The sequence below is a fragment of the Tiliqua scincoides genome, chromosome 1 (assembly GCF_035046505.1).
Source record: "Tiliqua scincoides isolate rTilSci1 chromosome 1, rTilSci1.hap2, whole genome shotgun sequence".
NCBI lineage: Eukaryota > Metazoa > Chordata > Lepidosauria > Squamata > Scincidae > Tiliqua > Tiliqua scincoides.
In genome coordinates, this window is record NC_089821.1 from 151,262,892 (window position 1) to 151,275,935 (window position 13,044).

A 13,044-nucleotide genomic window follows, 5' to 3' on the forward strand; every position below is an offset into this window, starting at 1 on the left:
GTGCCCACAGGAGGGGTGTGTCGTCGTTCCGCCTGGAAGGCAAAGAGGATGCTTGCTTGGTGGGGGGCCTTCAAGGGGGTCTGCCGGTGTGGCCGGAGCCGGTGGCTGATGGGCGGCGCCTCGTTCCTCTTGTTGGTGGCTCTTGCTTATAGGGCTGCTAGGCCACAGGTGGGCTGACAGGGATCATGAGGGAGGGGTGTGTGTGTGTGTGTGTCCCCACATACATTTTTCTCCCTTCAAAACTATGGTTTCTCTCTGCAAAGCTTCATCCCTCAACAGCAGCACACACAGGGGATGCTACCTATAAGATGGAGACCAGAACATACAGTTGTCCTACCTTGCAGGATCGTTGTGAGAAAATAAAACTGGGGGAAATGGCGTATACAGGCGTGTGCCACTTAGCGACGGGGTTATGTTCTCTTATCCCTGTTTTTATGCGGTTGGGTCATTAAGTGAACACTCAGCCCGGTCTAGTGCCTCTGTTGTCTAAACAGACACTCCCTGGCTGGCTGCACAGGCTACTGGAGAGAGGTTGCTGCTTCTCTGCATCAAGAGCCTCTTTGTTGTGTGAACGTAGGCAATGCTACAGGCTATGGGAGACCTGACTGCCTCGAGAGCCTCTTTGTTGTGCTTTGACCACCGTCGTATATGTAGCCCGTTGTTAAGTGGCAGGTTGTTAAGCAGCACACACCTGTATAGCTCTTTGGATGCTATTCTCCCTGACTGCCCCGTTGTGACTGCAGATAAGCATTCTCTGAGAGGTGTAGTTCACATGTGAAGGAGTAGTTCAAACTCCCACCACGCCAGGACTGCCCATCCATGACATTGGCAGTTGCTTTGGATAGTAGAGCCCTGGAGAATGCCCTTCTCTCTTTGCCTCTACCACTTCTCCTTCCACACACTAAATTGGAAAAGGAAGAAGGGGATGGACTTGAAAAGTCAATATGGAAGAAGGAGAGTGATGGACAGATGTTCTAGCCTGCCCATCACTCTCACTCAACTCTTTTGATCCATTCCCCTCTTTTCCAATCCAGGGAGTGTGAAAGGCTGGCACATCACCAGGAAGGGGATGGCATCATTTGGTATGCCATCTCAGGTTCCAAGAAGTCTTGGGAGAGTAGGAGCCAGGGCTTATTCGCAGTGTACGTCTGTTATTGTGTGGAGGTTGTTTGGGCAGTAAAATATATTCCAAATTGGCCCACTGAGCTCCTGGGAGGAAGGATGGAATGTGAGCGTCATAGATAATAAACACTGATATCTGGGAAAAGACCCTTGACGCTTTCATAATTTATTTGAAGGTGATAAACGGTTTGGACTTCAGATCTTTATGGAAAACAGCGGGACCACTATACAAGCTTGATATATCTTGGCCTAAATTTCCTGGACAAATCACTGGTCAAACATTTTGTGTTGCTGTTGACCCCATCTATGAAATAGTTTATGTGGGACAGGTAAGTAAAGAACTTGCTCTTCAATCTGGCTGAGCAAAAGTATCAAAATATATCTTTGGTTGTTTCCTTTGTTTCAGCAATCCGTCGGGTAACTCCTGTACAGAATGAAAAGCAGAGGTTCACCCATCAGCATAGGAATTCCACTCTGCTTCCAAGCCTTTTTTCCCCATTATATTTCTGTAAATGCACATCACCCTGAGCCAAGGGAAGGGACTGAGGAAAGGCAGGTGCATAGTTTCATCTAGCATGGCCATGCTTTCCCTGCTGATGAATGTATTAATATGTGGAGAAAATGTAATGCAGGGCACAAAGAGTAGACGTCTTGATGGGCATGGCAGACTTCTGCAATTTCTTCTATGCAGGTCTACTCAGAAGTAAGCCCCATTGGTTTCACTAGGGCTTACCCCCAGGTACGTGTGTATATGATTGTAGCCCTAGAGTAGCAAATGCAGCCCAGAAGGATGCAGCCATTGCACCAGCTTTTGGGTGGCTAGTGAGGGGCAGCCACTAGTGATGTAGTGGCACCAATGTGGACTCCACTGTAATCTGCAGGGGAGTTTTGCCATGTTGAGGCCCCACAGTAAGTTGACATGGGCCTATGCCAGCAATGTCATGTTGACTGGTGGAGGTGGATTGGTCCAGGGAAGAGGGTTAGGATTTGGCAAGCACCACTGTTACCAAACCAGCCCCCTTCCTGGGCCTGATCCACCCTCTTCCCCATCCTTGTCACTTCCCCGCAGCATCACCCTTTGCCGTGTTTCACCCCATCTTCACCTTCCCCCTCACCCCTGCATGATCTTACTGTTGGCGGGTGTCTGCTGTCCATTGTCATGCAGATCTCACCGCTCTCTGCTTGCAGCAGTGACCAAGCTTCACTTGCTGGCACTGTCACATTTGCAACACCCCTAAAGATGTTTACACTCTTTCCATCAGTGTAATTGGTCCATAGAATTGGGCTGTAAGCATTAGAATTATCAAACTATTGGTAACTTGGGTGTTATTTATTTATGCCCTGTTGTTGGCTACCAAAGCAACCTTAAGCATCACCTTAGGTCTGCCACTGCTTATTATACACAACTACATTAACAGCTGAAACCTATCAAAATTTCCCCAGCCAATGCAGCATGCTACCAGATCATGTGCTGCATCTTGTGGGGCACAGCGGTCCTGGTGGTCTCTTCCAGGTAAGGGAACATTTGTTTCCTTGCCTGGGTGTAAGCCTTCGCTGCCCCGTTGGATCTATTTGGACCTGCACCAGCGATTTAGCTGGTGCAAGCCTTATTGGACCTGGGAAGGCAGATCAAGGCCGAAAGAGGGAGAGGATCTTGGTAGTGCTGCTGCCCCAATACCGCCCCTTCCTAGCCTTAATCCACCCTCTTGCCAGTTCTGTCTGCCACCCCATGCTGATTCCCCTGTGATGGGGGTCATGGATGGGCCACTGGTGCATGGCTACTTGCAGCAGTAACCTGGCTGTGCGAAATGGTGAGTCACATTCTGCGATAACTGTAAAGGACCTTGTGCTGCCGGAAAGCTAGTTCTGGTAGCTCAGGGCCTCATAGGATCAGGCCATAAGGCTCCCTTTAAACTCAGTGAAGAGAAATCAAGTCATTCAGATAGTATTACTTGACACTGCATTTTCCCCCCTTGTCTGTGAATTAGAGATAATGGTATATGACAATATCTTATGTGTTGTTATCTTCTGTGCGACTGCTTAACTGTTAGATTTTAAAACTTTATGCACTTATCTGCCTTGAGTGCTCCATTTGAGAGTGTAGAAGCAGGTGAAAAATCACAAAATGAATAACATGAAGAGTTGTAAAAAGAGAAAGTCTTTGGATTATCCAACTGACCTGCTTCTTCTTATGTTTGTGTATCTTCAGAGAGGCAACAACGTGCCAAAAGTCCTAGTCTTTTCTGAGGAAGGTTATTTACTTCAAGCATGGAATACTTCAGTTGAAATGCCCCATGGTATCTTCGCTGCCAGCACACCCAATCTCACTTCAGTGTGGATCACAGATGTTGGGACGGGTATGCAGAATGATTACATGTTAGAAGTACTAATGAGGGACCAAATCATGTTTCCATGATATGAAGCTGAGCGTTCACTTTAACTCCAATACAGCTCACACCTAATCAGTGTTTTTCCATCTATATGGCCGGATAGCCAGAAATGAGGAAGCTGTCTTTTGATCCCTTTTCTCTGAGAAACTGCTTGCTTTGGAATGTGCAAAATTGTCAGAATTCAGTCCTCCAGGTGGTGCAGCTTGCCAGCTTCACTACAACCCAACTTCTGTGGGTTGCAGTTGTGCCAGTATGTAGTTCTTCACCTATACAAATCTTGCAGTGTTCTGTGTACCAGTTCAGGTTATTTAGTTAAGCTACAAAGAGGGGGAGATGCTGGCTGAGCTGACTGTGGGAAGAAGAGAGACAGGGACAAAGTTTCCCAATGTGGCACAAAGCACAGACATTTCAAAATTGAGAAATGGAAATCCGTCCAGGACCACCTGCTAATTTCTACCCACTTCTATACGGTCTTGCTGTCACTTAAATAATTGCCTGATGTAGAAAATGTGATTTTAAAAGAATGTGCTTTTTCTTAATGTAGGCAAGTACGGACACACCATTCAACAGTACAGTTCTTCAGGCAAACTTCTTCAAGTCATAGGTACCCCAGGTAAAGCAGGCTCAGGGGTGAACCCCTTGCAGTTTGATCAGCCAGCAGAGATTTTTGTGGAAGAGACTGGAGACCTCTACATTGTGGATGGTGATGGAGGAATGAACAATCGCCTGGTCAAACTGACACCAGGTAAGCTGTCCAATGAAATGGCTATAAGGCAGTGGTTCTCACACATTTAGCATGGGACCCACCTTTTTAGAATGAGAATCTGTCAGGACCCACCAGAAGTGATGTCATGACCGGAAGTGACATCATCAAATAGGAAAATTTTTGACAATCCTAGGCTGCAATCCTGCCCACATTTACCCAGGACCAAGTCCCATTTACTATCATTGTTAAAAGCATCTTCAAAGTAGCCTGTTAAAAGTACAGGTATGTACGAGTAACATTTCCCCAAATGCGGTCATATACCATGGAAGCATCAAGTCTAATATATTAAAAATAAAATATTGAAATGAATGGGGACCTACCTGAAATTGGCTTGCGACCCACCTAGTGGGTCCTGACTCACAGTTTGAGAAACACTGCTATAAGGAATAAAGTTAATTGTGTTCTCTCATTTAATTGTGATCTTTTGTTATGACCACATGGTTTATATTTTCTTATATGCACACGGTATTTAATCAGTTGCCTTTTTCTTCAGACTTTAAGACTTTGTGGCTGCGTGGGGAAAATGGTACTGGTGTTGCACAGTTTAGGATTCCACATAGTGTGACCGTGGATTCTGTTGGACGGGTAAGATACTAAAATTAGTTATCTTTTTTAGGGCTCAGTCCTAACCCACTGTCCAGCACCGATATCAGGGCAATGCAGCTCCGAGGTAAGGGAACAAACATTCCCTTACTTTGAGGAGGCCTCTGTGAGTGCCACCCAACTACAGGATGCAGCACAGGTCCCATTGGCACTGCTATGCCAGTGCTGGAAAATTAGTTAGGATTTGGGCCTTAGTTATCTATTTTCACCTTTTTGTGGGGGAGGATGTGCTGTTGCTGCCCATTTGCTGCAAGCTTAAGTCCTGAATAGATCCATTATCTTCAATGAGCAGTTCTCTTTCCCATCCTAAGGGAAAAGGGAACCAAAAGAAACCAGAAGCTGGGCAGGCTGTGTGACTGTCATTTACATCTGTGGTTGAAGGCAGCTGAAGAGAATAAAACAGGATGTTCAGATATTGTTAATATTGGAAAAATATTGGAAAAACGCATGGGAAGATGGAATCTAGGGGAAGAGAGAGTCTACATCCAAAGACTAACATCCTTGCATGCAAGTTCTGGCTTCACATGTAACACAACCCTCTTTGGGCATCCACTTTTTTTCAGAATCAACTGATTCTATGAATTTTTGAGCTACAGGTAATAGCTAAGAATGTGGAGGCTATAAAGTAATTCATAGTCAGAAGATGGCAAGGAAATAAATTTTTAATGCTATTGTGAAATGTGTTTTGAGACTATAAGAACTCCTTCACATGCAATTGCCCACTGTATATGTTATGTGTAAAACGTAATGAAATTTTAATTTGATTTTCCAAATTTGCTTATTTGGGGATATTAACATTCGATTTTGTAGACATCTACTGAAGAAACATACACTTATGGGTCCTGCACTGATGTTAAGCTGATCTCTTTCTCTGTCACAGTTTTACTTGCTTGGAAATAAAGCACACCTGCAGCAAGTATATGTGTTTGACAAGTATATCCAATAACAATATGGGATTCATTGCAGCCTTTTTTACTTTACATAACAGCAAATCTTTATTCACTGTTTGAAGGACTAACAGGCAGTCCAATCCTAACTAAATCCCCATGTGGCATGCAGTGGTGCCAGTGTGACTACTGCCATATACCACAGGGCATTTTCAGCTGCTGGAGGTCTCCTTGAGGTAAGGGGACATTTGTCCCCTTGCCCCAAGGTAAGTCCCAGCAGCTGTAATAAGGCAACGCAGACCTGTGCCAGCTCAATTGCTGGCGCAAGTCTACATTGCTCTGTAAAGGCGAACCAGGCCAAGGAAGGGGGTTGGAATTCGGTATCCACTGTTGCCAGTCCCTTTCCCCTCTGGGTCTAATCCACCCTCCTCCCTGTTCCTGTCACTGCTCCGTTCTGCCCATACTCCCTCCCACCCTCCACCCCTCCCTGTCTCCCTGCAATCCTTTGTGTGGACTTACCTGCTCCAACAGGTGTTCATGGGTCCACTGGTATGGAAGGCCACTTCTGCCTCCCAGCCAGTGGGCTTACAGCACACATCAGTGGATGTTATTTTGTGACAGCTGTAAAGCAGCCTCCACTGGTGCAATACTAGTTAAGTAAGGGTTAAGCTGCTGAGGGTGGCATATATGTGCTAAAATGCATATAGCCATTAAATGTCCTCTTTTAATTGTTGTCTGCATAGTGGTTGATGAATAGAACTATTTTGTGTGCGAAGTGTCCAGTCATGTGCTGTGAAATGTTATACCAAATTGCTCATGAAAAAAATATTGTGATGATCTCTGTTTTAAACTATATTGCGAATGGATGGCATCCAAAGTTTTTGCTCCATTCTCAGATGGAGTTTCCTGTCACAGAAGAAGAGCTATGCTCATGGAAGGACCTCTTTTAACACATCGCTTCTTTTGTGCAAGGAACAGAAACTTTGGTGCACCCCATTAGACTGTATATAGACTGGGCAGGAGGTCTGGTCTAGAGGGTTGAGCCTCCATTTGCCTGAAGATAACATCCGAAGGTCGCCAGTTCGAGGCCACCGGCACCATGCAACCTTGAAGCAGCTGACAAGCTGAGCCGAGCTATTCCATCTGCTCTGAGAGTGGGAGGATGGAGGCCAGAATGTGCGACCAGATCAAGAAAGAAACATCTGAATGTTGTGGTTTCTTGAAAGATAGAAACCTTTCAAATTGTAAAAATCTCTACGGAGATTTAAATTGCCTGCCTGTGTAAACCGCCTTGAATAAAGTCTAAGGAGAAATCTGAGGACCAAGAAAGGCGGTATAGAAATACCTGTAGTATTATTATTATTAGTATAGAATCATAAAAATTGTTTCTACATGCAGATTTGTTGAGGTCTGTTTTTTAAAAGGGCTAACCATGTTCTCTGTGTGCGTAATAGGTATGGGTCGCTGACCGAGGCAATCAGAGAATCCAGGTTTTTGATAAAACCACAGGAGAATGGTTGGGCTCTTGGAGTAGCTGCTTCAGAGAAGACAGCCCTTATTCTGTCAGGTATCGTACATACAGTCTGTGCAAAGGTAGTGGGGGAGAAGAGGGGGCTCTTCAACCAACCAGGGTTGCCACTGATTATGAAGAGCTCACTGGTATGTAAGGTGGGTGATGCGGAAGTTGGAGCTCTTTTATTCAAGTCAGCTTACACTTTTATGTGGCATTGGGGGTAATGCCAGAGTTTGATAGAGATTCACATTTAAATTGAAGTATGTGTGTCCAGGAGCCACACATTCACCCTCTATTATTAAACACACTGTGTAAGTATAAACTGGATCTTCTGTGCTTCATTGGAAGTGTTAACATGTCTGACTCTAAGATCACTCATTTAGATCGCTCATATTACTAAGATAACTTGTATATTGTGTTTTCAGAACTAATATCAAATACCTGACATCGAGTAGACTTATTGCTTTATTGGTGACTCTTTGACACACAAACAGGACACTGCAGATGCACAACTTTCAAGTTAGCTTCTCAAGCTATAAAATGGAACTTAAAAATTTGAATCTGGAAATTGCTTTTTTAATTGGTGTCAGATCTCTGAAACATATCATATACGTTATTGTCTGCTTTTGAATTTGTCTGCAACCATAATACTTTTTCCCCATTCATGTGACTCTTTGGCAGTGGGAAGCTGCTTCCCCATGGTTCAATCCCACACTGCTCTGGAAGTCCATGAATGCAGGAATGGTCACCTTTTGACTTTTCTCAACTGTTGATCAGGACACATGTTCATAAGAGTACCTGATCCTATACGCCAGCGGTTCTCAAACTTGCAGGGAGTCTGAGGTCCACAGTACATTCTTGTGGGGGAGGGGGGAGGCAGCAATGTGATTGCCAGGATCGCATCACTTTGGAGGGGCACAGGGGCTTGGCTGCACTCACCACAGCCAACAGCAGCCTTCCAGGGGCGCGGGGAGCCCCATGCTAGCCTCCCAGGGCTCCCCAACATGCAGAGAATGTAAAACTAACTATCGCAACCACTGGCAGATCTAGAGGGGGGCAAACAGGGCAAATGCCCTGAGCGCCGACCCTCCAGGGCGCCTCTGAACCGTCACCGTCGCCCCTCCCAGGAGGAGCGCTGCAAAGAGGCTGCTTGCTGCCTCTCCGTCAGCGCGTTGGTGCCCCCCTCCCCTCCTCCTGAGGGTCACCCCCTCCCCTCCTCCTTTATAGGAGGATAGGAGACAGGCATCCTAGAGAGACACTGAACCTCTAGGGAGCCCATCTCGCCTCCTCCGATAAAGAAGGAGGGAAGGGCGGCCCAGTCGGCACTGAGATGCTGCCTGAAAGGCAGCTTCCCACTGCCTCCCAGGAGTGCTCCTGGGCACCCCTGCTCCGCTTCTGAGAGCATCCCTCAGAGGCAGAGTGGAAGCGGCACACGCCTCCTCTGACTTCGGAGGAGACGCATGCTGCTTCCCAGCCTGGGGCACCCCTCCTCCGCCTCTGAGGCGTCCCTCAGAGGTGGAGGGGAAGCGGCGTGCGTCCCCTCCCACTTTGGAGATGTGTGCTGCTTCCCGGCCCTCACAGAGTCTTCTGCACACCTTATAAGCGGCGTGGAGGTCTCCACTGCAGCAGTCTGGGGCCGCTGGAAGCAGCCCCAGACCGCTGCCATGAAGACCCCCACTGCGCAGAAGGCTCCATGGGGGCCTCAGCTGCCTCCTCCGTTCCCCCTTGTTTTCATAGAGGGAACGGAGGAGACAGCTGCACGGAAGTAATTGCAGTGACGATGACGTCACCGCAATTACTTCCGGGTCAGGTGTGTGGTGGGGGGTGGAGCGGGGGAAACGGGGTGTGGGGGCGGAATACTGAGGGTTGCCTTGGGCGCAGGGACCCCAGGAACACCTCTGATTGCAACCCACTTCCAGTTTGCAGTCGCGTAACCAGAAGTGGATCATGATCATTATTTCAGTCTTTGCATTTTGCGGAGCCCTGCGGAGGCTGGCGTGAGGCTTCCCACACCCCTGGAAGGGTGCTGTAGGCTGTGGTGAGTGCAGCCGAGCCCCTGCGTCCCTCTGAAGCAATGCAATCCTGCCAATCACGTTGCTGCCTCCCCTCCTCCCCACCCATTAAGGGGGCAGAGGCCAGTGCTCTCTGACTGGGGCATCGAGATGCTCCAGTTTGAGAACCATTGCTATACACTCTTAACTGGAAGTAAATTCCATTGACTTCAAAAGGACCTACTTTCTGAGTAGACATGCATAGGATTAGATTGTAACAGATCCTAATTCTTCATACCCATTTTCTTACCCTATTTGGTCACCAGAGCTGGGCATAAATATTCTTTCTGCAGGTCAAGTTGTTATTTACCCCCTTTAAAAAAAAGTTTGTTATGTTAATCAGAAGACTTGAGTCCTCAGAACCCACTGCATGAGTGGAAGGCACTCTTGTGGGAGGGGAGGGAAGGGTGCCACTTTTTTCTCCTGACTAGTATCATCCAGAACTGGTTACAGTTGATCAGGGAATCTTCCAGTCCGGCCTTGCCAGGAGGTTCAATTAGAGATTGAAGGATGGGGTTTTATACAGTGGGAAGCTGCTTTATAATATGGGAAACTGCTTTATATATACAGAGACATACCAATGGTCTATCTAGGTCAGTATTGTCAATACCGACTGGCAGGAATCTTTCCCAGTCTTACCTGGAGATGCCAAGGACTGTCTGCATGCAAAGATAACTCTGCCAATGAGCAACAGCCCCACCTAAACCTTCATCTCAACATACCTCGCTAGAAGTAAATGAGGAGATGAACATTTGCCCCTATACACACCTGAATGGGCAGAAATGTTTTCCCCTAATGAAGTGAGATCTTTGGTGTAACGTTGCATTCAGTAATTCCTCTTCTTAACACAGACTATCTCTTCTCTTTCTCCCTCCACCCCTACCAGATTTTCTGCTGATGAGAAGTATGTGATTGTTGCCCATCTAAACACTGACAAAATTTCAATCTTGGCTGCCCCGCCAATAGGATCAATTGGGAATTGTGATGTGGTGGACATCATTCAACTCGCAGAAAATGTCAAGCCACATCTTGTGGACGTCAGCATGAGAACTGGAGCAGTTTATGTGGCAGAAATTGGTGCTGAGCAAGTACAGAGATATGTGCCTATAGACTAAAGTCTTCTTTCACATTGCACAAGTAACTTTTGAATTCTTTATCAGATTGCCATTAACGATCTGCACAAAAGTGATGAGTTGTGACACGGACTCCTTTGGGTTCGCTTTGTACACTTGACTTGAATTGTGCATTTGTTTTTAATCTTTTGTGCCTCTCTCAGGGACCTAAGCACTGGCAATTTTGATTAGCTATTGTCTTTATTCTGTTGTTTATGTTAAGTTGTGTTAGAATGAATTTTGACTTTTTAAAAAAATTTCACACTCCCAAAGGAATTTTAATTTAGTGCAATACTGGGAGTTACTTTATATTTGGAACAGGTTACTTCTTCGTGTGGCCAGGATCTTGTTGCTTCGTAGCTATCTAAACCCAACAAAGTGGTCTTACAAATTTCACTCCTTTCATTGATATGGGAGAAAATGGATTTATCTGGTCTGTGTGTAAAACGGGAAATTATTTGTGTTGCCAAACAACCCAAGTCTTTATTACCTTAGGGAACCTATGCTCTGGAATGAGTCTGCTTCTTCCCACATTTAAGATCTTCTGATGAGGACCTGCTCCTGTCTCTATTATGGGGAAGCTAGAACTGCCTTTGTGAGGCACAGGGCCTTCTCAGTGGCAGCCCTGCTGCTCTGGACTTATTTTCTGAGAGGTACATCCTCTCTGCAGTCTTTTCTTTTTTTAAAGGCAGGCTAAAATCTTACTTTTTAGAATGACTTCAATTGCCAATCTGCTGTCTTTGAGCTGAGTTGCTCCTGTTTCTATTTTGGTTTTGTTTTAATATTGCCAATTAATATTGATTGTAAACTTTGTGAAATTTTATATGACGAATAGCTATATAAAAATGTCAAATATTTACCTGATATTATTCATTCTCCTGATGGTTGGAGAATGACCAAGGAATTCAGTTTTTTGTATTTCACATTTGCATACTGCAACTGTCCCATATGTGTGCTGGGCGCCTTACATCGTGTGTGTGTCTGTTTGTGTGTGTGGTGGTATGTAGTTTTTTTGGTGGCAGTACATAGTTTTGCAAAATTGTTCAGTACTGCTGGGAATGTTTATAAAATATCAGACATGGACTGAAGCTGTACAACTGTGAAGAAAAATGCCCTATTTTAGAAGATGAATAGTCTGGAGCAAAGGTTCTCAAACTTCCTGAGAGTTTTAATCATTGGGTAAGTCTTTGTGGGGGAGGGGGCGAGGGCAGAGACACGATTCCCAGGATCCTCTTTGCAAAAAGGAAGTGCTTTGTGCTCGCTTTTTTTCAACGTTGTAAGCATCGGGGAGCCCTGCAGAGGGCTACATGGGACTCTCCGCACCTCCTGCAACATACTGCAGCCTTCTGAGAGAAAAGCACTCCCCTTCCATCCCCATTAGTGACATGATCTTGGGGGTCGTGTCTCTGCCCTTGCCCCCTCTCTCACCTCTCAAAGGGAACTGGGGGAGCTTTGCCTGAGCTGGTGGGTAGCAACCCACCAGTTTGAGAACCACTGGTCTGGAGAGTAGTTTGCCTGTTAAAAGCCTTAGGTATGCACCTGAACATAAAGTTTATGTTGGCCAAAAAAAGCTAATAAATCATAAAATAGTAAATGTGATAAACATGTATATCAGTTATTCAGAGAGATATGATAATATTGAGTGTATGCTTGGCAGATTTGCTGCCATATGTTTGAAATGACTCTAATAAAGTTATAAAAAACAAATGGATAGCCTTCTCTCAGAGATGATTCAGAGAACAGTGTCATGTGACTTACTCAAAGGCCATATAATTCTCTGAAATAAACAGCTAGGTACAAAACAAGTATTTTCAATGTTGCTCATTGGAAATATTGTGATAGTGGCCTCTCATGGGAAGGTCAAGTGTTCATAAATATTTGAGGGACAATGTGAGTTAGAAAACAAGGCAGCAGAGGAAATGAGAATGCTGTGCTGAGTGCGAGAAAACACTGGGACACCTGGATAGTATGATGAGCAGCTAGATAGGCAAGGACAGGGAAATAAAGATGGAAACATTTCATTCTGCCTAGTCACCAAAGCTGCATGTTGTTCCTCTTCTAAATGAGAGGAGGCTCTCATGTATTGAGAATTTTTTTCCCCCATTACAACTGAATAGGCCACAAATGCTGGAGGGCACACATTCTTGGATTCTCTTTGAATTTATAGCCATGCAAATTCCAAAACACTCCCACACATGCACACACATCCACCAACTCCCAACTGGGATTTATAAAACTGGGACTAGGCTGTATAGAAACTTTTAAATCTTTATAGATTCCAGCTTTGGGTGTGTGTGTTCTACCAAAATGATTAATCAACCTATCTGAAAACCCATCCAAACTTTAAAGCTAGATTGATGGGATAGTCAGCAGAGTTTGTGCTTTATAACCAATATGTGACATGAAGAGAAATTTCTCCACCAGAATTTGTAGCTGGGGATGGAGGGATGGACAGATAACTGTGGGTTGTTGTTTTTTTACATTGCTTTATGCAAGATATATTGCTGCAACATCTCTTTAATTGCCCCAGGATCAAAAGCTTCTGTTGCTGTTGCACATTGTGCTACAGCTTAGTAAAACTTAACACAGTGTGATTGTCC

At 45.4% G+C, this 13,044-nt stretch overlaps 1 protein-coding gene across 1 annotated transcript; it reads left to right on the plus strand.

Moving 5' to 3' along the window:
* The first annotated feature begins 37 nt into the window (after positions 1–37).
* Positions 38–12,151, plus strand: NHLRC3 (NHL repeat containing 3). Its single transcript, XM_066611358.1, has 7 exons — positions 38–168; positions 1,299–1,451; positions 3,332–3,479; positions 4,057–4,257; positions 4,772–4,863; positions 7,223–7,335; positions 10,219–12,151. The coding sequence occupies exons 1-7, from the start codon at positions 49–51 to the stop codon at positions 10,445–10,447; spliced, it is 1,056 nt and encodes a 351-aa protein (XP_066467455.1). The 5' UTR covers positions 38–48; the 3' UTR covers positions 10,448–12,151.
* Positions 12,152–13,044: the final 893 nt, after the last annotated feature.

Excerpts from the sequence above, each read along its gene's own strand:
- NHLRC3 (XM_066611358.1), top strand. The coding sequence starts at position 49 with ATGCTTGCTTGGTGGGGGGCCTTCAAGGGGGTCTGCCGGTGTGGCCGG. Across the intron at positions 169-1,298 it reads ATAGGGCTGCTAGGCCACAG|GTGATAAACGGTTTGGACTT; the intron begins GTGGGCTGACAG and ends ATTTATTTGAAG. Across the intron at positions 4,258-4,771 it reads CCTGGTCAAACTGACACCAG|ACTTTAAGACTTTGTGGCTG; the intron begins GTAAGCTGTCCA and ends CTTTTTCTTCAG.